This window comes from Pseudochaenichthys georgianus, chromosome 5 (genome assembly GCF_902827115.2).
Source record: "Pseudochaenichthys georgianus chromosome 5, fPseGeo1.2, whole genome shotgun sequence".
Lineage (NCBI taxonomy): Eukaryota > Metazoa > Chordata > Actinopteri > Perciformes > Channichthyidae > Pseudochaenichthys > Pseudochaenichthys georgianus.
In genome coordinates this window covers 33554044-33580626 of record NC_047507.1, presented here as the reverse complement: position 1 = coordinate 33580626, position 26583 = coordinate 33554044, and the positions used below count along the sequence as shown (strand labels likewise).

General features: G+C 40.1%; 1 protein-coding gene across 4 annotated transcripts; it reads right to left on the bottom strand.

Moving 5' to 3' along the window:
* Nucleotides 1-627: 627 nt before the first annotated feature.
* On the bottom strand, nt 628-25342 carry c5h6orf89 (chromosome 5 C6orf89 homolog). 4 transcript variants are annotated; one of them, XM_071203201.1, is made up of 9 exons: nt 25158-25342; nt 13442-13531; nt 12065-12331; nt 6909-7074; nt 6141-6289; nt 5304-5455; nt 4202-4337; nt 3609-3732; nt 628-2877 (listed from the first exon to the last, which is right to left on the bottom strand). In XM_071203201.1, the coding sequence occupies exons 3-9, from the start codon at nt 12251-12253 to the stop codon at nt 2795-2797; spliced, it is 999 nt and encodes a 332-aa protein (XP_071059302.1). In that variant the 5' UTR covers nt 12254-12331; nt 13442-13531; nt 25158-25342; the 3' UTR covers nt 628-2794. The 4 variants fall into 4 exon arrangements, with proteins under 4 accessions (XP_071059302.1, XP_033939520.1, XP_033939522.1 ...); XM_034083629.2 differs by lacking the exon at nt 13442-13531; XM_034083631.2 differs by lacking the exons at nt 13442-13531; nt 25158-25342 and adding an exon at nt 18573-18625.
* Nucleotides 25343-26583: the final 1241 nt, after the last annotated feature.

The window sequence follows — 26583 nt, the reverse complement described above, 5'->3', positions numbered from 1 at the left end:
TTCAAGTAAAATAACTGCATCAGGAAAAGTAATTAAGTAGAATTATGTACTTAAAGTCTTTTGAGTAAAAGTACTCTTTCCAGATTATTAATTTTTTTAATATTTTAAAACAAAAGCAACAAATCCTCAGTTACGAAGCTGGAACTGTGAACGATTTTTGAACAAAACTTCTTAGCACAATAGACGCATTTAAGTTTACTTAAATCAAATGGAGGATGGTTTAATCTAAAGTAGTAAATACATCTGTAAAATAAATGTAGCGGAGTAAAAGTGCAAAGTTTCCAAAATGTAGTAGAGTAGTAGTAGAAAACGAAAATACTTGTGTAAAGTACAAGTAACTAAAATGTGTAATTGTACTTGGTTACTTTCCAACACTGATCTTCATATTACATCCCTGTGTTCTCCAACAAACTCGACCACTTTCAAATCACAAAGTCAAGAGAAACCCAACACAGACAGACACAAGTACATGACAAGTTTGATTTTCTCATAAAATGTTGACATTTCTATGCAAAGCATACATTTAAAAAATCATCCCTCCTTCCTTTGGTTCCAGAGACCCCAACTGGTGAAGCTTGGATACTTGTGGCTTTTTGGGTTTCTGGAGCAAAATGAGAGAGACCGATCAACTTTGGCAAAATGATTTTATTCAGACTTTAAGGATAAGGAAACCCTGATCAAGCCGTCCACTGCTTCATGGGTTTCAGGACATCTGTTGAACAGGATTTGATGTTAACTGTGAGCACAGGTGATAAAAGTCGAACAATATCACAACACATTACTATTCAAATATTAAAGGTGGGGTAGGTAAGTTTAAGTAACCGGCTCGAGATACACTTTGTTATATTCCATGGAATGCTCTCAACATCCCGATAGCAATTAATATCTGAAGTGCTTTGACAAAAAATCCATAAAAATATGTCATCTGTGGAAGCTGTAATACTGTAAAAAGTATAACCTGGCATACATTGCCCTCATTGGTCATGGGCGCGTTCGTGTGTGTTGGAGGAGGGGCTCTATAAGGAAGTGGCAGATTTTCTCCGGTTGTGTATTTTCAAATTCTAGCGATCTCGAGCCGGTTTCTCAAATGTACCTAACCCACCTTTAATGTTTTAATTATGTACATACAATCATAACAATAAATAACAGCAAAATTAGAGAAGCAGCTTTGTTTGTACATTCAGAATTAAAAATATCTGATCCTTATAAACAACATGGATAAGAATACATCAAAAAAGGTTTTAGATTAAAGTAAAATAGTCGTTAAAGAGTAAATTCACCCAAACCTTAAACACATATTCACTACCTTTTCTCTCCAGATGTTTCTGAGATTTCAGCATTAAAAATGTGTTTAAAAAAAAAATACAAAATCAACTTCTTATTTGGGAACAGTGTCCCCATGAAATACTGGATCATCCAGAAACATTTGATGGAGACGGATTTCTGATGTGGACACTATCTTAACCCAATTAAAACTGTACAACATTTATTCTGGCTTTGATTGACAATTTGCTAGAAATTCAAATCACTATTTAAAAGATTTCATTTTTTAGCAACTTTTTTTATGTCATTAAAAAATATATATCTGCAAAAATGTCAGTTTAATCTCCAAACTTCAAATGAGCTGGAACATGTACTAATCTGCTATTGAAATAAAAAGTCCAATTTATGGCTGGCCGAGTTAGCTATTTAAAAAATTAGAATAAATATGAAACTGCTTTTGAAAATCTCTATTTTATTACATTGTTATAGCAACGTCACTTTTTGGCACTAATGTTATAAGTCTGTAGAAAACAGAAATGAACAAAAAACAGGAAGTTGTCAACAAGAAGCAAATAATAGATCCAAATAAGAGGAAGAGTCACATCTTCCTCTTATGTGGATCTATTATTATTTCTTCTTTACATGTAGAACGACGTGGTACTCATTAGCAGAATGATCTGACATGTGTTTACTAGAGGACTCGACTTGGGTGAACTGTCCCTTTAACACCAAGGAACGAACCAGGTGAAGAGCTGTGGGTGAGCATCAGAAACACAGCAGGAAGTGAAAGAGTAGACGCTGAAAGTTCCCAGAATGCAATGCAAATGAAGTAAGTGCTCACTGACTGAATGAACTCCACATGCTCCTAAACTTAGTTTGTAATAATTTGATTAAATGCAAAAAGAACATTCACCATGTAATCTGCAGCGTCCCCGATACACACGCTCAATGTAGTCTTTGTTCTTAGATTTGCACTTTGCCTTGATATCTATGTTGAAGCACTTTGAATGGCCTTGTTGCTGAAATGTGCTTTACAGATAAACCTGCCTTCAGTCGGCTGTGTTCGTGTCAGCGGCTTTCTGTTCAGAGGGGTCCTCGTACACCCAGGCCGACCAAGCTGTGCTTTCTAACACAGGAAACGATTCCCTGTGTTTCAGGTTAATGCCAAGCTCTCATCACTTTTCACCACCTTCTGAAAGAGAGACACCCAATGATTGATGAATTATATGAAGTTCTAAATATATGCTTGAAGCTATCCACATCCAGAACATTGGAGAGTTTAAAACTCCGGAGGACAAAGTCATAAAGTCATTTCTCCATCCTCTGACCTCCTGGAGGAGGATCCCTTTTTCCCAAACTCAAGTCATGTGAGCAGTGTTTCTCTGCGGACGCCGGGAGGATTATGGGACGGACGGGCGTCAGTAAAAAAGGCCGGAGGGAAATAAGGCATCGGTGTGGCGGGGCCACAGAAAGGCCGATCTGCACGATCCTGAACTCTCCACGCTGCTCCTGAACGTCGCTGCTCCTGACGTTAAAACGTTGATCCGTCACAGATGATGTTCTGGCCTCGGCCGGGGAACAGCTCCATCTGCCAGTACCGAGGGTCAGCGTACACTACACAGGGTCAAAGGTCACAGGGAACAACCGTCAGTGATGAGGAGAACAGATCCAGCAGGCAGCGAGGTACAGTCATGGTTTCTATGACAATACAATATCTTTGTTAACTGTAGAAATAGTTACACTGTTTGCTGCCTGAAAGGACGACGCACAAACAATCATTTAGTATGTGTGAGATTATCTATGCCAGATGTATTCATCTAAATGATATTATAGGGCAGTGACACAATATATATATATATATAAAAATTGTACAGTAGTCCGCTGTTGTAGTCAACCGTTTTGTTCCCACATATTTGTTTTACACCAGTATTTCTAGTATAGAGCCCATCTTTTTTTCTTACGTCAGCAAGATACGGTGTCAATTTGTATTCAGCTATTTCATGAGGGCATTATAATAAATTAATAATACCATATATTTTTATTATACTAGAAAACAATTGTATATTTTCAATGCAATGCAAAGGGTTGTAATATACTTTTTGTTTAATGTTTTGTATATAAAATCCTTATTAGTGTTAGTGTTAATTCACTAATCATTTTCTAAAAGACTTGAATACACACATTATTATTTTGGGAGGGGCTCCATATAAAACATACAGGACAATAATAAGTTACATGTATTCATTGATTTGGAAATGTGTTTTAAGTAGAGATATTGTTGTGTCGAAAGGAGAAAGTTGATGTTTTTTCACAATGAAAGTGTACGCGGTATAAAACGGTGGTACCCATGTCTCCAGGGTTCAGCCACAGGTTGAAGGAGCTGCAGTGTTTCTGGCAGCGCTGGACAGGCAGGACTCGCACTGTGGGAAGACCCTCCCCCACCACCAGCCAGCCAAACACCCCCACCCCCTGAAACACAGAGCAGAGGCTGAGGGCTTATTTACGGTGAGTGATGGACGGATGCACTTCATTTTCACCCTTAGATAATTCAGACAGAAATGTATTCTATCATGGAAAGGGCAAATGATGTCACAAGCCGCTGTCATGGAGACAAAAACATTGGGACATTCAGACTTGATCAGAAGAAAAGGGGTTTTTTCTTTGCAAAATTCTATACTTTTATAATCGGTGTATAGCACCTTCCATAAAAGGATTGCTGCATAATGTGCATTACGAACAGGGGAAAACAGAATGATGTCAAAACAGGGTCATAGTGCCATTATTATTTAGAAAATAAATCCACACTTGAATGGCGTACTCATGCCTATGGGAGCAGTTTGGAGTGACGTACCTCGCCCGAGGACACCTGTCCTGGACATGTTGACGGTCCAGGTGAAAAGATGTGTGTGTGTGTGTGTGTGTGTGTGTGTGGACTGACCTTGCTCTGGGAGTTGGTGCTGTGTGTGACCAGGCAGCGTTGCACGATGGTCCCGGCGCTGTCCAGCAGGGGGCAGAGCTCCGCCTTGGGGAAGAGCCACCTCAGCACCTTCTCCCTGGTCCCCGAGCTGAACCTCCTGCACACACAACACCAGAAACTATCATAAAAACCCTCGCCCAAAATGTGCGGCATATCATTTCATAATACATTACATTCCATTTCTTTTAGTCTACGCTTTTATCCAAAGCAGCTTTCAATAAGTGCAAAAAAAACCTTCAGTAAAGATATCAATTCAGAATCCTGCAAGTACATTTGCTCCACAAAAGCCTTATCGTCTAGTTTCCAGCTCAGAGAGACGGTTGGGAACCCTGACATGTTGAGTACACCAAAGTGTTATGTTAGAAATGTATAGTAGGGGTCCCCAACACCTAGAAACTTCCGAATGCTAACTTGTATATGTTGGGCAACTTGCACAATTAGCATTGCATTAATAAGCATGAATTACCATTATAGCCTGTGGAGAAAGGCTTGGCCAATGGGGACCATTTTGAGTGGTTTTGGGGATTATTGAGGATGCCGAGTCCGTTTCTGACATTCACCAATAGGGTCATATTAGTACTCCTGGTGGGCTGATTTTCATACATTTTGGGTCGATTTTGAAGATTTAGGGGCCTCTGGATCCTCTGGATCGGATAGATTATCAATTGATTAGAAGAAAAGCTGTCTCCAGTAGAGATAATCATTTTCATCTTGTGCTCTCAATATCCAATGGTCGCAACACTACTCAGCAGAGTCAGCCCACCTTCTGATTAAAACTGCAATTTCTGATACTGAAAATGTCAGAAAAGCATTCAGCATCCTCAATTACCACCAGAATCGGCCAAGCCATTTTTTAACTATTGTTCACGTGGGCTATAATGCAATTCATTTCATTTAACGCAATGTATGCCAACTGTGCAAATTGCCCAACATATGCAAGTTAGCATCCGTTTGTGCTGGGGACCCGTACTATACATTTCTTACATTAAACGTTGGCGTTCCAGGTTAACTATGCTGGACACTAGACTACAAACCTAAGTCTACATTCAAAACCAATGAGTACCAGAGCAGAGTGAAGTTGGCGGGCCCCTGGGGGAGGCCCTGGTTGTGGCTGTGCAGACCGTCGTCCTCCTCCAGCAGGATGGACATGGAGTTGGAGTGAGCCAGGTAGAGCTCCTCCAGCTGCTGCCGCTGCACGCTGAGGGACTCCCCGCCCTGCAGGGGCCACATTACAGGGGCCGTTATTCTCTTTCCAGCAACGTTCAAACCTCTGCTAGTTCAATGCAACACTCACAAAGAGTCGGACAATAAAGTATTGTAAACCTAGAATTAAATCCTCTCATCGTTATGAAAATAGGACCATGCATCAAAATACATTACATCTAAAAAGAAAATGCTTAAATTAGCTCATTTTTAACTGCAGTGGGCAAGTAACAGGTATACAAATAACAATCAACTGAGATAAAGAAAAATGACAGTCTCTATCACACTAGCTATTTTCAAACGGGTTTTAGGGATTCTAGCATTAACAGCCAGAGCTTTAGTAAGTAAAGAGCGACTAGGGAGAGCAGTCCTTCTTAAAAGCCCCCAGCAACACCCCGGGACTAAAACCCATTACAAGTTGGCTGCGCAAAGATGCATTTTTGCTCTTACAATTATGAGATTCCAGACTCGTGGCCTTTGTTCGCGTTCAACAGGAAAAAGAAGAACCTTTTTAAAGAGCTACCGTGTAGAGTCTTGGACACGTTTAACTCTAAAGAAGTGTAAACAAAGGAGCATATGTATCAGTAACTGTAATATTAGAATTCATTTGGACTCAAAACTCAATATAGGGTTAAGTTCATGCTTTTCTACACCATGGGAAAAGGAGTGAAAGTGTGTGGACGCTTTCAGTTCTGACCTTCAGCAGGACGAGCTGCGGCCCCCGCCTCAGAGCCACCGTCCCCCTGAGGCTCTCTGGGACCTCCATCACCGAGGAGATCTGAGCACAGCCCGAACAGTTGACCAGATTCTGCCGGAGAGAGCCGGCACTCCACCACTCATGGAAACCTGCAGCACACAGACACAGACTCACTTTAGACACACTATAGTTCAAGCTGATGTTTCTTCCAAAGACAGATGTTGGAAAGTGGAGGTTTTAGGGCTGAAGCAAATGTGTTTTGTCTTTGTTTTAACTGTTGAGGCTCTGTATGTCTGTCATTTATTAAAGGTCACCCTCCAACTAAAGAGAACAAATACATTGTTGCTTATAGTGATTATTTCCTTTGCGGTGCCGTGAGATGAACACAGTTGTGAGCCTCCTGTGTTAGGCACATGTGGGAGAGCAAACTGGTTATTGACCACATTAAATGTCTTTAAAACGATTAATGCCAACACGTATGGATTGAAAGCTAAATATTTAGACCACATGGGAACAATCCTACGCAGCAAACACTGGACTCTAGTTCTACAAATAATAGTATTAGTGTAGCTTAATCTTTATTCGCAAATCTTCACATATGTCGGGATTACAAATAATAAATACATAAGAACAAAAATATTATATTCAAAAGTGTTCATATTGAAATATCCAGCTCTAATTGGACTCCCTCCTAAAAGAAAAATATCATGTATTTGTTCACCCAGTACTTTCTAATGAAACCTGTGTTTGTGTGTCAGGGCGTCAGACCTTGCAGGTTGTACTTCTTGGCGATGGGCAGGGACAGCAGGCGGACGTGGCTGAGGGGGGACGACCAGTTGTAGCAGCCCAGGTTGACCAGCCCCAGCTGGGGGGCGCTCTGAGGGTACGTGAAGGCCAGCACCACCACCAGCAGGAAGCCCACTGCCACCACAAACTGCACAGACCACAGGGATGTCACTTCACTCTCCTCAAAGCAGAGACTGTGTGCTCGTTGCTCTCCAACCACAGGCAAGTGTTTAACAATGAAAACACTAATCTACTAGAGATTGATTTCGGTCAGTTGGATCTTGGCATTAATTGATATTTAATAAAATACTAGGGCTGCACGATATATCGTGTTGTGACGATAATCGCATGCGCGATATTGACATCGCAGGACGTGCGATTTATTTTTATTTAAAAAATAATAATAATTAAATCCTTTTTTCTTTTTTCTAGGACGTGCGATATTAAGTAGGCAAATTAACTCAAACGCGTCATGTTACAATTATTTGTGCTGCTTGCTACAAAAGGAAAACTCGCGTGGCTCTCATGTCAGGGGTACTTGAGTGAGTGACATGCAGGCTCTGCATGCACAGCAAGCCACCAATCACAACCATTCTTGATCAGATCACAGCAGGATAACCGAGCTAGCTCAGCTTGTTGCTCTGATAACTTAAGATACAGAAGTCCGTGAGTAAAATCCTTCATCCGGTTAAATATTGTTAAAAAAATACCAATTGTATAGCATTAAAGTTCAAGAAAGGATGGTTTGCAGACAAAAAAAAACTGTAATTTCTTCAATTCCTGTATTTTTTCATATCGCAATTTATTACATGGCTTAGTTGAATACTTGATTCTGATTGGTCAATTCAGAACACGTGACACGTTGTTAATCCAGAACAGACAGACCGCTGTCAAGGATTTATTGACCGTTGTTAAGGACGCTCACATCAGCCCAAAGAAGTCCGTTCGATTTAACTGTATACAGTTTGGCCGTTTGCTTTTCTAACTGACAAGACAAGAGCGACAAGAAAGCAGCGGAGAAGTAACGGGGCAGAAACCCTCCTTTTTACGCAGCGGTCCAGACATAGACAACAGACGGCGACACATATTCAGTGTGCAGTTACTTTGGCATTAGGGCAGGGATATCTAGATACTTCCCAAGGTTTGACATCATGAATTGTGCTACTTTTAAAGCAAGCAGCGATGTTTTCAAATCTGTAATCAAAAACGCTATCGAAGCAGTTCCTGCCGTTGCTACGTTAGTTCAAACAGTAACAACGGATTGTTTTTCTTAGCGGATGCATGTCAATTTAAATCAATACATACAACTATTTTTTAAATCAATAAAATCATTTTCTAAATCTATAAAAGCATTTCAATTAATATTGGGAGTCATATCGTTACTTTGTTGAGAATGTGGCCGTGTAATAAGCGGGATAATGTGCAGTGATGTGGTCATTATGGGGAAAAGAACACCCGACAGGCTGATCAGGAGCCCGACGCGAAGCGGAGGGATCTAGATCTGCGTGAAGGGTGTTCTCACATTATCCCTTACATATATCGCAGGGGAAGAAAATATCGCAATGTCAGTTTTTTCCAATATCGTGCAGCCCAATAAAATACGATAATTTATAATAAAATCAAATTGAGGACATCTGGATTCCAGCTATAACCTTTCAAAATAACAAATTCTGAAATGAGAAATGTTTGCATATACAGTAGGCTAGATATATAAAAATATTGGCTTGCTTTTATAACCAGGTTTGAATCTTGGAATCTCATATCCGTAATAAGACAAAAACCTCTTTTTGAAACCTCAGATGTTCTTAAAGTGCATCCGTTTCTCCCCCAGGCCTATACTGAGATACTTATGCATGCCTTTGTTACTGACTCTACCTTCTGGTCTTATGAAAGGTATAATTAGGTAGACATTGTGCAGAATGAAGCAGAACCTTTCTGACCAGGAGCAACATAAGAGCAAACATCTCCATTGGCTTTAGGTCCTGTCAATTGATGATCCTTTTACTTGTGTTTAATCCCTTCATAGACTAGCACCTGAATGCTTGTCAGCCATGCTTTTAATTAATGTTAGCTTAAACACTTCCTCTGACATTTAAATATTCCCAGGGTGAGGGCTGAGGCAAGGAAGGAGGCAGCATTTAGTTCATATTGTCACCGTCTCTAGATCGAGCATCACAATCTCTAAATACCTTTGAACAAAATCTAAGACATTTATTTTACCTTAAAATTATTTTCCTCCTTTCTATTGTTAAGCACCTTTTATTGCAACTTTTTTTACGTCTTCTCTTTCTCTATTAGAAAAAAACATTTGCCTTTTCCCGGGGCCCAATCACTGCTCCACCTGTCCCCAATACATGACCAACCCTGCCTTCAAAATAAAAGCATAAACCACTACTCTAATCAACTCAAATAAATCACTATAAATAATGATTCATTTACCAAATACAAAACATGAAGAAAATAAATATTTAACTAATAAATAATACAAAGCAATGATTATGGATTTATGAAAGAGGGGGAAACCTGGAAGATTTCCACCTGAATCCTTATTTTGTACATTGTATTGAGTTTGAAAGTACGCAGCCCCTTCCTTCAGACTTCCTTACAGAGCCCCTCCTCCAACACACACGAACGAACGAACGAACGAACGAACGAACGAACGCGCACAGGACCAATGAGGGCACGAGATAAGTTTGTGCACGAGATGGAAGGCTGACAGGCAGGGAGGCCATCCAATCATCTACCACGGGCCGAGGCAGATGATTGGTCGTGCTTTTTACAGCGCCATGGCTTCCACAGATGAAATATTTGTATATATTTATTGTCAAAGCATTTTAATATATTCATTGCTATCGGGATGTTAAGAGCATTCCATGGAATATAACAAAAAGTGTTTCTGAGGTGAATTGTTTTTATTATCTTTTTTAAAATTCATTTAAAACTGAAAACCCCCGTTTATCTTCTCGTCTTACATCATCAACAATCTCCCGATTTAAAATCAATATTAATATTCGAGAAACATAAATATATAATAATAACATTCTATTTTGTGTAAATATATTTATTGTTGATGATGTAAGACGACAAGATAAATGGGGGGGGGGGGGGGGGCAAACAGGTTTGCCTTGTTAGCAATGCTACCGTCTTAACTCTTGCATGTTATTTCTTGTGTTCTTGTGCTCCTCTGGATGGAGTAGAGCCCAACATGGCAGATCACATCTCACTGAAGCATACTTTCGAGTGGTCCTCTGATATCAAGGAGACTGACCTGGCCATTCTGAAAGGACGTCCCTGTGAGATCATAGAAGTGACTAACTTTCATTCTGGAAAGCATGGACATGCCAAGGTAAAACCTGTTGTTCATCCTTTGCATGCCAGGAATGCAGCCTGGTGCTTCCAGTTTTACAAGTAACCAACAATGCAAATTTGGCCCGAAGCCATTTGTAATCTGTTATGATGTTTCCTCCAGATTGGCGTTAAAGGACGTGACATCTTTACTAAGGAGGAGATAGAGGATATCTTCGGGCCTCGCCAGAAATTCGATGAATTATGTCTTAAAATTGCAGTTTATGCGGTGAGTGAGGTGGATCTCATCCTAGGGCTGCTCGATTATGGCAAAAATCATAATCTCGATTATTTGGGTCAATAATTGATATCACGATTATTAAAAACGATTATCCATTTATTGAAATAAAAATATAAACAGTATGTTTTTAACAGTTGATTACCCTAAACTTTAAGTATAATTCAACTGAAAAACCAATCAAATAAAATAAATAAATAAATAGAATAATCCTTTTATTTCGATGATGTTGTTTTCATGATCGTTGCAAGCCAAAATCGTAATTGCGATTAAAATAGGATTAATTGAGCAGCCCTATCTCATCCTAAATGCTGTCTGAGTTTACCAATTCTATATGGTATAAAAAAAACAATATTATGTTTGCATATATTGTAAGAAAAGGTTAACAAGTCATGTGTACTGTCCACAGTATTGAATGCATGTAAGTCACTTTGGATACAAGTGTTTAGTAACATGTAATGCTAAAGTATCTTTGAGACATTTGAATTGTTTGGCTTTCTCAACAAAAACTACATTTTACAAGACTACACTGAACACAGTCGGATAACGCTACAATTTACCTTTTCAATCATTTTTCGATTAGAGCTTTAATTCACCGAAGTTAACTCACACGTCATAAGTCTAATGGCGTATTGTCTGTTAAAATAACTCAATTATTTTTTAAATGTTAGATAACCTAATGCTATTGCAAAAGTGTGACCCTCAAAATGAATGTTTTCAATGCTAAACTTGTGTCACTTGCATCAAAAACTCCTCTGTAGTGGTGACAGGATATACCGTTTGGAAACAGTTTGAACAGGTTTTAAAATGACCAAGAATCTTTTTCTGACCTGGTTAGAGGAATTTTTGTTCCTAAAAATGTTTATTTCAACGAGCTGACTCGACTCATCAAGCAACTCAGGCCCTATACTGGGGACACAGCTCAGGGAACCTTAAACAAAGGCTGGAATATTCTTTTCATGAGCTATAAGATATTTCAAAATGAAATGTGGTTGTGGTAGCTGTTTAATAGCAGTTACATTGGATTTTTAAGAATGCTTTGCAGAGTTTTCACTTGAAAACAGGATGCTGCTCAAATGTTATGCTATAAAAGTATCAATAAGCTGAATGGTTTGCTATGTTTGAATCCAAAAAAAAAACATCATTCGAAGAAATGTCATGGCAAAAAAATTAGAATGAATATCAATCCACTGCATTCAATTGCTCGCTTTTAAACCTCAATCAAAATCGTCAAACAGGTTTTTCTTTGGCTTAATTGTGTTTTCCATGGGCGCTGTTAGCTCACTTGGTGAAGTTGGGGACCCATACACTGGGGCTCAGTCCCTGCTGTGAAGGATTGGGCCCAATTTCGACAATTTATGTGGTCACCAAAAAAGTTATTATTATTTCTCTCACACACATTCAAAAACCTTTAAAATCACTTTACAGTAATGACAAACTTGCGAATTAACCACATATTGTACAGGCTGTAACTGCATTTTAAGTACTTTCATGTGACAAAGGGCTTCCTTAGTTCATTCGATTAGATGTTTTAGCAGTGAAATATTTCCCTGACCTTTATGGTGGCTCTCAGGATGGGGAACTGCGGAGGCTCTCTCCTGGGCTCGTTGGTCTCCAGGACCTGCTTGATGAACCTTTCGATCTCCCTCTCCGACATGCCGTAGCGGTATCCCGACTGCCGGAGGATGTCGATGCTCTCGGACAGTTTGTCGTAGATGCACGGCTCACTCATCGTCGTTCCCATGACGGCAGCGGTCACAGCGGCTTCTCGGTCAAACACGTTGATCTTCAGCTGCTGCGGGCTTCAGGAGCATGGTGTCACCTAGGTAGTCATATTAAATGTTTACCACCACACCATTTCATAAACAACTACATATCATAACTAACCTATTAACGTGTTGTTATATTATATTAATTATTATGTGCAATCTATGCATGGTTGTAGTGTGCTGCGAGTCTGGACCAATGGACTTCATGCCAGAGCCACTTATTCAAACAGGTTTGTTGTCAAGCGCATGTAAGAGTTATTTTAGATCATGTGTGGCAATCATCAATAGCGAATTTCCCCTGAAGTAGGAGGTAACATGGTGCAGACATGTTGTATTAGTCTTATACTGATGTCTATGGTGGCCGATAGGTGCACTGCAAACGCACTACAACGGCATACAACATTGCCATTAGCAGAAACTTGTTGCCCTTTCTAAAATTATGCAAATATAAAAAACACAAATGTGCCAAAACACATGCAAGTGAAGAAACATCTTCACGAACTTGGTAACACATGAGCAGCATTCAGAAAGCATTCTCCAACTTCAAGAAACATGTGCAGCGGTTATTAAAAGTGCTGCAAAACTAAAAAGGGATGCCAACAGCTGGGACCAGACAGAGTACTTGTTGACGTTCAGGGATGGATTATAAAGTGGGCCAACTGCAACTGTCCCTAAAAACGTTCCTGAAGTTTAAATACAACGTTTTAAAGGCTTATTTTAAATATGTGATGGCATGATTCCTTCTGACATTATTGCAGATCTGCTGTAAGCTAGCTAGCTAGCTAACGTAGCTAACCTAGCAGTCATTTCAAATATACTGACAAAACACTTACAATAATGAAACAGACTAACTTTGCAAGAGTGAGTTGGAAGTGTTTTGGGCTGTTGTAGCGCGTTTGCACCATAGCCTGCAATATAAAGGTTTGCACCTTTCAGCCACTGTAGATTCCCCTCTCTACAGTTTGACTAAAGAACTGGAGTTTAAAGGTGGGGTATGTAATTTATTTCAGTTTTGTTATATTCCATGGAATGCTCTTAACATCCCGATAGCAATGAATATATTAAATGCTTTGACAATAAATACATACAAAAATGTCATCTGTGGAAGCCGTAGCGCTGTAAAAAGCACGACCAATCATGGCTAAAATAACTGGATGGCCTACCTGCCTGCCTGTCAGCCTTCCATCTGTGCACAAACTTATCTCGTGCCCTCATTGGTCATGTGCGCGTTTGTGTGTGTTGGAGGAGGGGCTCTGTAAGGAAGTGGCAGATTTGTTCACTGCGGTCAACTCAGCCGTCTCTCAAATTTGCTTGGTCAAATGAGCAGTTCTTCATTTTTGAGTGCGCGATTTATAGCGCCTTTACGGTAATCACTGAGAAGCGGTCCTAACGCAAGAGTCGAAGAGTGGTGACTTGGACTCGTGAATTGGTGACTTGACTACAACCCTGCTTGATTCTCCAAGTAGTACTCTGTCCAGCAGTACCACTCTCACTGAGAACTTATGGTAAACAATAATTTTATCTCTCATCAAAGATGGCAGAAAACATACATTATTGTACTCTGGAGGGGAGTTTGACAGGGTATTACTCAAAAAGTACACGATAAAAGTACTTGGTCGTACTCCAACTAAGTAGTACTCTGTCCAGCAGTACCAGTCTCACTGAGAACTTATGGCAAAAAAAATCATTTTATCTCTCATCAAAGATGGCAGAAAACATGCATTATTGTACTCTGGAGAGGAGTATTACTCAAATAGTACACTGTAAAAGTACTTCATTGTATTTGTGGTAGTAGTCTAACAAGTACTGAGTCCAACAGTACCAATTTTATTGAGAACTTATGGCTAATAATCATTTTATCCCTCATCAAATATCATTGATTGATCAAATATAACATCAGCTTTTGTACTACCGTCAGCGCCACTTCTCGCCGATTACCGTAAATACGCTATTAATTGCGCACTCAAAAATTAAGCGCTGCTCATTTGACCAAGCAAATGTGAGAGACGGCTGAGTTGACCGCAGTATTTTTTCCGGCTGTGTATTTTCAAATTCACAACAGATGACACAACTTAAAAGGAACTAAAAACCAAGAATAGGGAACTCACATTTGACTGGTTACCAAAAAGTGAGCTTTGTAACAGGAGTTGAATTGAAATATTAATGAATCTGCCTAGTTCTTTTATTTAGGATTCAAAAGCATTCAACAAGATGAATTCACTAAGTCTCAGGTCTATATGCAACATATTCCATGCCAGGGTTGCAAAATACTTATATGTCGGTTTGGGACAGAGAGCATACTGTCCTTTGAAAGCAAATAGTACAGTCAGGCACTTTTCTGCGTAATCAACATGCTGATTTAAAACACAGTCAACCTTTGTTCATGTCAGCGAGGACATGTAAGAGGAGACAGTAGAGCTCCCAGGTGTCCTCAGAGAGACAATAACATACTCCCAGGTGTCCACATGGTGACAATAAGGGATGCCCCTACATGTAAAGCAATACATGGACTTGACAAAGAAAAACTCGTTTTATCCTCGTCACGCTTCGTTGAGTAGTTATATCTCTAAACCAGGGGTACTCAAATACAAATCTTAAAGGTCCAAAATAAATGTTTCAATAAGACAAAGGTCCGTTTATTACGGTCATTCAAACTTTTAAACAATTGCAACAAGATTCTTAACACGAGGTTGCAAAAACTAAAATAATCTGTATGCAGCAGTTTTCATTGTTATTGTGTCTGTGCTTGATCCCTCAGAGTCGCAGTGTAAGAGCTGCACAGTTATGAATAAAGGCAGCTGCACCTTCTTTCATTCAGCATTCCCATTATTGCTTTATAAATGTCTTGCCCCCTTGTGTGTCCACTGAGGTTCGTCAGGCCCAACACATCTTCAACAAACTCCCCCTTTGCCTCATCATAAAAACTCACAAACACCAGCAACTGAACATTGTCAGTGGTGTCAGTGGACTCACCCACAGCTAAGGAAATGCACTGTGCATTTTTTATTCCATCACAAAGCTGATCAAATCACCAGCCAGTATTTATGTTCTTCTGGTTGCTGTGGAATCTGAGAGGGGGATTTGCTTGATTTTACCTGTTATTTCCTCTTTTTGTTTGCCTTCAACATGGTCGCCATCACTTCAGTCATGCATTATTTTATACTTCAGTTATTATCCAGTGGAAAGCCCTTACCTACTGGCTAGTTAAATCAAAGTGGTTACTTTTTTTTGGCTGGGCAGTGTAGTTTTACACACCGTCTTATTTGACTTTCTCAGGACTTAAAACTGTTTTTTGGGGGCAGACCCCCTCAAAGAAATAAATATATTTACACACGTAAGGTCATCATCTTAACAGTTTTGTTGGCTCATCCGTGAGCAGAGCATCAAGTTGACATGTCTATTGCAGCTGAATGCGGCGATTACCATTTTGTTCAGCAACACGCCTCACAAACGTATTAAGATCAACAGCTTCAGTGCGTTGTGATTCAATGCTGAGTACAGCCAAACTGACAGTCTCTTCTCTGTCAGTGTAGACCACAAATACCTCATTCCTTCAGTGCTTGGGTCCGAATGCTTCTCGTTTTGCGCCGTCCTGTTCAAATGAAATCGCCGCCAATCATATGTCCACGGCACACTCGCGCTAGGAGCGGGGGAGGGGTTACATGACGTGCATCTTGTGCTGCATTCACTTGCACTCGGACATTAGAGACTTTCTCTCATAAATGTCCGATGAGCCACAACTTTTCTTTCAAAACAAAGCTGCCAACTGGGGTGGCAGCTGGGGTGTCAAGGCCTATTTTTAGGGTGTCAGTTGCCACCCCGGTACGTGAAACTAGGCTACTAGCTACAGTACAGATGGAACTAGATGAGCTGTTAACTCTCGCTCTGAATTTTTTTTTTTTTAAACTCTCGCTCTGACTCAGACAGGTTGAAAGAGACACACACATTTTCCCCACCCGCATTCCGCGAAGACTGCGCGTTTGTGTGTGTTGGAGGAGGGGCTCTGTAAGGAAGTGGCAGATTTGTTCACTGCGGTCAACTCAGCCGTCTCTCAAATTTGCTTGGTCAAATGAGCAGTTCTTCATTTTTGAGTGCGCGATTTATAGCGCCTTTACGGTAATCACTGAGAAGCGGTCCTAACGCAAGAGTCGAAGAGTGGTGACTTGGACTCGTGAATTGGTGACTTGACTACAACCCTGCTTGATTCTCCAAGTAGTACTCTGTCCAGCAGTACCACTCTCACTGAGAACTTATGGTAAACAATAATTTTATCTCTCATCAAAGATGGCAGAAAACATACATTATTGTACTCTGGAGGGGAGTTTGACAGGGTATTACTCAAAAAGTACACGATAAAAGTACTTGGTCGTACTCCAACTAAGTAGTACTCTGTCCAGCAGTACCAGTCTCACTGAGAACTTATGGCAAAAAAAATCATTTTATCTCTCATCAAAGATGGCAGAAAACATGCATTATTGTACTCTGGAGAGGAGTATTACTCAAATAGTACACTGTAAAAGTACTTCATTGTATTTGTGGTAGTAGTCTAACAAGTACTGAGTCCAACAGTACCAATTTTATTGAGAACTTATGGCTAATAATCATTTTATCCCTCATCAAATATCATTGATTGATCAAATATAACATCAGCTTTTGTACTACCGTCAGCGCCACTTCTCGCCGATTACCGTAAATACGCTATTAATTGCGCACTCAAAAATTAAGCGCTGCTCATTTGACCAAGCAAATGTGAGAGACGGCTGAGTTGACCGCAGTATTTTTTCCGGCTGTGTATTTTCAAATTCACAACAGATGACACAACTTAAAAGGAACTAAAAACCAAGAATAGGGAACTCACATTTGACTGGTTACCAAAAAGTGAGCTTTGTAACAGGAGTTGAATTGAAATATTAATGAATCTGCCTAGTTCTTTTATTTAGGATTCAAAAGCATTCAACAAGATGAATTCACTAAGTCTCAGGTCTATATGCAACATATTCCATGCCAGGGTTGCAAAATACTTATATGTCGGTTTGGGACAGAGAGCATACTGTCCTTTGAAAGCAAATAGTACAGTCAGGCACTTTTCTGCGTAATCAACATGCTGATTTAAAACACAGTCAACCTTTGTTCATGTCAGCGAGGACATGTAAGAGGAGACAGTAGAGCTCCCAGGTGTCCTCAGAGAGACAATAACATACTCCCAGGTGTCCACATGGTGACAATAAGGGATGCCCCTACATGTAAAGCAATACATGGACTTGACAAAGAAAAACTCGTTTTATCCTCGTCACGCTTCGTTGAGTAGTTATATCTCTAAACCAGGGGTACTCAAATACAAATCTTAAAGGTCCAAAATAAATGTTTCAATAAGACAAAGGTCCGTTTATTACGGTCATTCAAACTTTTAAACAATTGCAACAAGATTCTTAACACGAGGTTGCAAAAACTAAAATAATCTGTATGCAGCAGTTTTCATTGTTATTGTGTCTGTGCTTGATCCCTCAGAGTCGCAGTGTAAGAGCTGCACAGTTATGAATAAAGGCAGCTGCACCTTCTTTCATTCAGCATTCCCATTATTGCTTTATAAATGTCTTGCCCCCTTGTGTGTCCACTGAGGTTCGTCAGGCCCAACACATCTTCAACAAACTCCCCCTTTGCCTCATCATAAAAACTCACAAACACCAGCAACTGAACATTGTCAGTGGTGTCAGTGGACTCACCCACAGCTAAGGAAATGCACTGTGCATTTTTTATTCCATCACAAAGCTGATCAAATCACCAGCCAGTATTTATGTTCTTCTGGTTGCTGTGGAATCTGAGAGGGGGATTTGCTTGATTTTACCTGTTATTTCCTCTTTTTGTTTGCCTTCAACATGGTCGCCATCACTTCAGTCATGCATTATTTTATACTTCAGTTATTATCCAGTGGAAAGCCCTTACCTACTGGCTAGTTAAATCAAAGTGGTTACTTTTTTTTGGCTGGGCAGTGTAGTTTTACACACCGTCTTATTTGACTTTCTCAGGACTTAAAACTGTTTTTTGGGGGCAGACCCCCTCAAAGAAATAAATATATTTACACACGTAAGGTCATCATCTTAACAGTTTTGTTGGCTCATCCGTGAGCAGAGCATCAAGTTGACATGTCTATTGCAGCTGAATGCGGCGATTACCATTTTGTTCAGCAACACGCCTCACAAACGTATTAAGATCAACAGCTTCAGTGCGTTGTGATTCAATGCTGAGTACAGCCAAACTGACAGTCTCTTCTCTGTCAGTGTAGACCACAAATACCTCATTCCTTCAGTGCTTGGGTCCGAATCATGGGTCCGAATGCTTCTCGTTTTGCGCCGTCCTGTTCAAATGAAATCGCCGCCAATCATATGTCCACGGCACACTCGCGCTAGGAGCGGGGGAGGGGTTACATGACGTGCATCTTGTGCTGCATTCACTTGCACTCGGACATTAGAGACTTTCTCTCATAAATGTCCGATGAGCCACAACTTTTCTTTCAAAACAAAGCTGCCAACTGGGGTGGCAGCTGGGGTGTCAAGGCCTATTTTTAGGGTGTCAGTTGCCACCCCGGTACGTGAAACTAGGCTACTAGCTACAGTACAGATGGAACTAGATGAGCTGTTAACTCTCGCTCTGAATTTTTTTTTTTTTAAACTCTCGCTCTGACTCAGACAGGTTGAAAGAGACACACACATTTTCCCCACCCGCATTCCGCGAAGACTGCGCGTTTGTGTGTGTTGGAGGAGGGGCTCTGTAAGGAAGTGGCAGATTTGTTCACTGCGGTCAACTCAGCCGTCTCTCAAATTTGCTTGGTCAAATGAGCAGTTCTTCATTTTTGAGTGCGCGATTTATAGCGCCTTTACGGTAATCACTGAGAAGCGGTCCTAACGCAAGAGTCGAAGAGTGGTGACTTGGACTCGTGAATTGGTGACTTGACTACAACCCTGCTTGATTCTCCAAGTAGTACTCTGTCCAGCAGTACCACTCTCACTGAGAACTTATGGTAAACAATAATTTGATCTCTCATCAAAGATGGCAGAAAACATACATTATTGTACTCTGGAGGGGAGTTTGACAGGGTATTACTCAAAAAGTACACGATAAAAGTACTTGATTGTACTAGTGGTCGTACTCCAACTAAGTAGTACTCTGTCCAGCAGTACCAGTCTCACTGAGAACTTATGGCAAAAAAAATCATTTTATCTCTCATCAAAGATGGCAGAAAACATGCATTATTGTACTCTGGAGAGGAGTATTACTCAAATAGTACACTGTAAAAGTACTTCATTGTATTTGTGGTAGTAGTCTAACAAGTACTGAGTCCAACAGTACCAATTTTATTGAGAACTTATGGCTAATAATCATTTTATCCCTCATCAAATATCATTGATTGATCAAATATAACATCAGCTTTTGTACTACCATTTGACTCACATTTGACTGGTTACCAAAAAGTGAGCTTTGTAACAGGAGTTGAATTGAAATATTAATGAATCTGCCTAGTTCTTTTATTTAGGATTCAAAAGCATTCAACAAGATGAATTCACTAAGTCTCAGGTCTATATGCAACATATTCCATGCCAGGGTTGCAAAATACTTATATGTCGGTTTGGGACAGAGAGCATACTGTCCTTTGAAAGCAAATAGTACAGTCAGGCACTTTTCTGCGTAATCAACATGCTGATTTAAAACACAGTCAACCTTTGTTCATGTCAGCGAGGACATGTAAGAGGAGACAGTAGAGCTCCCAGGTGTCCTCAGAGAGACAATAACATACTCCCAGGTGTCCACATGGTGACAATAAGGGATGCCCCTACATGTAAAGCAATACATGGACTTGACAAAGAAAAACTCGTTTTATCCTCGTCACGCTTCGTTGAGTAGTTATATCTCTAAACCAGGGGTACTCAAATACAAATCTTAAAGGTCCAAAATAAATGTTTCAATAAGACAAAGGTCCGTTTATTACGGTCATTCAAACTTTTAAACAATTGCAACAAGATTCTTAACACGAGGTTGCAAAAACTAAAATAATCTGTATGCAGCAGTTTTCATTGTTATTGTGTCTGTGCTTGATCCCTCAGAGTCGCAGTGTAAGAGCTGCACAGTTATGAATAAAGGCAGCTGCACCTTCTTTCATTCAGCATTCCCATTATTGCTTTATAAATGTCTTGCCCCCTTGTGTGTCCACTGAGGTTCGTCAGGCCCAACACATCTTCAACAAACTCCCCCTTTGCCTCATCATAAAAACTCACAAACACCAGCAACTGAACATTGTCAGTGGTGTCAGTGGACTCACCCACAGCTAAGGAAATGCACTGTGCATTTTTTATTCCATCACAAAGCTGATCAAATCACCAGCCAGTATTTATGTTCTTCTGGTTGCTGTGGAATCTGAGAGGGGGATTTGCTTGATTTTACCTGTTATTTCCTCTTTTTGTTTGCCTTCAACATGGTCGCCATCACTTCAGTCATGCATTATTTTATACTTCAGTTATTATCCAGTGGAAAGCCCTTACCTACTGGCTAGTTAAATCAAAGTGGTTACTTTTTTTTGGCTGGGCAGTGTAGTTTTACACACCGTCTTATTTGACTTTCTCAGGACTTAAAACTGTTTTTTGGGGGCAGACCCCCTCAAAGAAATAAATATATTTACACACGTAAGGTCATCATCTTAACAGTTTTGTTGGCTCATCCGTGAGCAGAGCATCAAGTTGACATGTCTATTGCAGCTGAATGCGGCGATTACCATTTTGTTCAGCAACACGCCTCACAAACGTATTAAGATCAACAGCTTCAGTGCGTTGTGATTCAATGCTGAGTACAGCCAAACTGACAGTCTCTTCTCTGTCAGTGTAGACCACAAATACCTCATTCCTTCAGTGCTTGGGTCCGAATGCTTCTCGTTTTGCGCCGTCCTGTTCAAATGAAATCGCCGCCAATCATATGTCCACGGCACACTCGCGCTAGGAGCGGGGGAGGGGTTACATGAAGTGCATCTTGTGCTGCATTCACTTGCACTCGGACATTAGAGACTTTCTCTCATAAATGTCCGATGAGCCACAACTTTTCTTTCAAAACAAAGCTGCCAACTGGGGTGGCAGCTGGGGTGTCAAGGCCTATTTTTAGGGTGTCAGTTGCCACCCCGGTACGTGAAACTAGGCTACTAGCTACAGTACAGATGGAACTAGATGAGCTGTTAACTCTCGCTCTGAATTTTTTTTTTTTTAAACTCTCGCTCTGACTCAGACAGGTTGAAAGAGACACACACATTTTCCCCACCCGCATTCCGCGAAGACTGCGCGTTTGTGTGTGTTGGAGGAGGGGCTCTGTAAGGAAGTGGCAGATTTGTTCACTGCGGTCAACTCAGCCGTCTCTCAAATTTGCTTGGTCAAATGAGCAGTTCTTCATTTTTGAGTGCGCGATTTATAGCGCCTTTACGGTAATCACTGAGAAGCGGTCCTAACGCAAGAGTCGAAGAGTGGTGACTTGGACTCGTGAATTGGTGACTTGACTACAACCCTGCTTGATTCTCCAAGTAGTACTCTGTCCAGCAGTACCACTCTCACTGAGAACTTATGGTAAACAATAATTTGATCTCTCATCAAAGATGGCAGAAAACATACATTATTGTACTCTGGAGGGGAGTTTGACAGGGTATTACTCAAAAAGTACACGATAAAAGTACTTGATTGTACTAGTGGTCGTACTCCAACTAAGTAGTACTCTGTCCAGCAGTACCAGTCTCACTGAGAACTTATGGCAAAAAAAAATCATTTTATCTCTCATCAAAGATGGCAGAAAACATGCATTATTGTACTCTGGAGAGGAGTATTACTCAAATAGTACACTGTAAAAGTACTTCATTGTATTTGTGGTAGTAGTCTAACAAGTACTGAGTCCAACAGTACCAATTTTATTGAGAACTTATGGCTAATAATCATTTTATCCCTCATCAAATATCATTGATTGATCAAATATAACATCAGCTTTTGTACTACCATTTGACTCACATTTGACTGGTTACCAAAAAGTGAGCTTTGTAACAGGAGTTGAATTGAAATATTAATGAATCTGCCTAGTTCTTTTATTTAGGATTCAAAAGCATTCAACAAGATGAATTCACTAAGTCTCAGGTCTATATGCAACATATTCCATGCCAGGGTTGCAAAATACTTATATGTCGGTTTGGGACAGAGAGCATACTGTCCTTTGAAAGCAAATAGTACAGTCAGGCACTTTTCTGCGTAATCAACATGCTGATTTAAAACACAGTCAACCTTTGTTCATGTCAGCGAGGACATGTAAGAGGAGACAGTAGAGCTCCCAGGTGTCCTCAGAGAGACAATAACATACTCCCAGGTGTCCACATGGTGACAATAAGGGATGCCCCTACATGTAAAGCAATACATGGACTTGACAAAGAAAAACTCGTTTTATCCTCGTCACGCTTCGTTGAGTAGTTATATCTCTAAACCAGGGGTACTCAAATACAAATCTTAAAGGTCCAAAATAAATGTTTCAATAAGACAAAGGTCCGTTTATTACGGTCATTCAAACTTTTAAACAATTGCAACAAGATTCTTAACACGAGGTTGCAAAAACTAAAATAATCTGTATGCAGCAGTTTTCATTGTTATTGTGTCTGTGCTTGATCCCTCAGAGTCGCAGTGTAAGAGCTGCACAGTTATGAATAAAGGCAGCTGCACCTTCTTTCATTCAGCATTCCCATTATTGCTTTATAAATGTCTTGCCCCCTTGTGTGTCCACTGAGGTTCGTCAGGCCCAACACATCTTCAACAAACTCCCCCTTTGCCTCATCATAAAAACTCACAAACACCAGCAACTGAACATTGTCAGTGGTGTCAGTGGACTCACCCACAGCTAAGGAAATGCACTGTGCATTTTTTATTCCATCACAAAGCTGATCAAATCACCAGCCAGTATTTATGTTCTTCTGGTTGCTGTGGAATCTGAGAGGGGGATTTGCTTGATTTTACCTGTTATTTCCTCTTTTTGTTTGCCTTCAACATGGTCGCCATCACTTCAGTCATGCATTATTTTATACTTCAGTTATTATCCAGTGGAAAGCCCTTACCTACTGGCTAGTTAAATCAAAGTGGTTACTTTTTTTTGGCTGGGCAGTGTAGTTTTACACACCGTCTTATTTGACTTTCTCAGGACTTAAAACTGTTTTTTGGGGGCAGACCCCCTCAAAGAAATAAATATATTTACACACGTAAGGTCATCATCTTAACAGTTTTGTTGGCTCATCCGTGAGCAGAGCATCAAGTTGACATGTCTATTGCAGCTGAATGCGGCGATTACCATTTTGTTCAGCAACACGCCTCACAAACGTATTAAGATCAACAGCTTCAGTGCGTTGTGATTCAATGCTGAGTACAGCCAAACTGACAGTCTCTTCTCTGTCAGTGTAGACCACAAATACCTCATTCCTTCAGTGCTTGGGTCCGAATCATGGGTCCGAATGCTTCTCGTTTTGCGCCGTCCTGTTCAAATGAAATCGCCGCCAATCATATGTCCACGGCACACTCGCGCTAGGAGCGGGGGAGGGGTTACATGACGTGCATCTTGTGCTGCATTCACTTGCACTCGGACATTAGAGACTTTCTCTCATAAATGTCCGATGAGCCACAACTTTTCTTTCAAAACAAAGCTGCCAACTGGGGTGGCAGCTGGGGTGTCAAGGCCTATTTTTAGGGTGTCAGTTGCCACCCCGGTACGTGAAACTAGGCTACTAGCTACAGTACAGATGGAACTAGATGAGCTGTTAACTCTCGCTCTGAATTTTTTTTTTTTTAAACTCTCGCTCTGACTCAGACAGGTTGAAAGAGACACACACATTTTCCCCACCCGCATTCCGCGAAGACCCGCCCTACTGTGCCTCTGATTCGCAGATTGTTGGGGGGGGTGGGGGAAACGCTGACGGGATACTGAATGTGATTGGACCAATGCGTTGACAGACACACACAGACAGTGGAACAGGACATGCAGAGCGCTGTTTGCAGTCTATGGACATCGCGGATCATTTTTGACTCGTTGCGTTGTGGCGATGTCTCGCAGATAACACAGATAATACATATGAAAAGTATAATTTGCAGAGTCCATAGACAGTTGTGGTTCGGTCCGGATCCGGACCTGAGTCCGGACTTTGAGGATGCCTGCTCTAAACCATAACACTCGATAACAGATATTATCTTGCTTGGTGGTTGTTACAAGCAATTAAGAGTATGTTCAGTTTGCAAATTCAAAAACATGTTTTTAAAAATAGGACGGTAGACACATTTTAAAATCAGGTATGATGATTATTGTGTTTGAAACGTTTTTGCATAGTTAATATAAGTATTTAAAGGGATCCTGCCCAGATATAATATGGGTATGATATAATTAAGCTTCACCCTTTACAGTTAATACATTCTGTTTCCCCTTTATTGTTCAGTTTGAAGTGCATTCTTCTTGAATTGTGTTTAAAATAATAACAAAATATATTACTATAGCAGCTACTTCTTTAAAATGGATACATTAAAATGAAGTACAAGTACTTAAAAACTGTACTTAGCGTTAAGTGCTTGAATATATGTACTTTTATTTACATTCCATCACTGTGTAACACAATAAATACCACCAGTCCAGCTGCTGATATTACACATTGATATATAATGTCACTAGAAACTCAGTGAGATTAACGCTGATGATCAATAGATATGTTATTAGAGAAAACGTACTGACATTATAAAAAAACAACACAACAGAGCTGCTCCAGTGACAGCGGCTGGTGTTAGCCTCGGCTTGTTAGCTTTCATTGACACTTTACGTAGCTTCACGAAAATACTTTATCCTCACCTTTAAAGTGACGTCCACTGCCTCTGTGTGGGTCCCTCCATTCCTACTTTAAATACTAAAATACATGTTTTTTTCTCCAAATAAACTAGCTAGTTATGGGCAGGGCTAGCACTTTATATATAATGGGTAAGCACAAACAGCTAGGATACTTCTTCTTCTTCTTCTACGATGTTTGTAACGTTGTAACTGAGGGTTGGTAACCGGCGTTACCGCCACCTTCTGCTTCGGAGTTTAAATAGTAGATTTAATCATCATATCAATTATTCCTGTTTATCAGATAAAAGAAGGGGAACATAAACTGATTTATTCGTACGTAGATTCGCTTGATAGGTTATTTCTTAGTTTTATATTAGGAGTGATTACAAGTTGTAACCACCACCAGATTTTCTTTGGAATGCAAACGACAGGAAATACCTTTTACTGGAGGAAAATGTATTCAAATGATATCATATACGAATATTTACTTGAATCCTGATTAAACCAGACAAAAATACATTATGTTGGTCATCTTTATCTTGTTTTCATAAATGACTTTTTTAGTAATATTAATTTTAGTCTGCCTGCATATATAATTTGACAATAATATGACAAATGGTTTAATTATGACATTATCAGACCTCTAAAATTAATGATACATAGTCCTAAATATGCATTGGTAGAAAGCCAGCAAGTACATTTACGTCTCCATACTCGAATTAAATTGCCCCATTACATCATCTGATAATCCAAGTAATTAAAATGAACTTTATTGACCACTTGGTCAAATTCACTAGCTGATGAACGTGTTGAACATATTGATGCATTGTAATACAATAATACAATACATATAATTCTGAAATGGGCGGTCCTGTAGAGAAAGTACTTAATTTTGATACTTAAAATGCAGTTTGATAGTAATACTTTTGTACTTTTAACATTTGAATGCAAGACTATTTGTAACAGATTAGTTCTACACTGTGATAGTAATTTTACTATTAAAATTATCTAAGCACTTCGCCCACCTCTGCCTAAATGTTTTTAAAATGTGTGACAGTTGTTCAGATAGTTGTATGCTAATTACAAAGTAAGCATATTAATGAATCCGTCTGAACAATTCTGAAAAGCTGCTTAATTCCTAGACTATCTCAATATATCACTTGAATTGTGTTTGAGACGATCTCACAATTTTGAAAATCCTGAGTTTCACAGGACAATTCCAGTTGTAAATCATTTAACCTTAGACTATAGACTGTTAGTTAGGTTTTACCCATAGACTGTATTGGTTTTACCTAAACTTTGTGGGAGGCTGAACCCACGTTTCATAAACTCCTGGCTCCGACCAATCACACGACACGTATAGGCCCCGCACGGCACCAAAACAACGCAAATCATCCAATGATAGCTCAGTTTGTTTAACAGGAAGTCCCACCCCCGCTTCCGTGTCTTG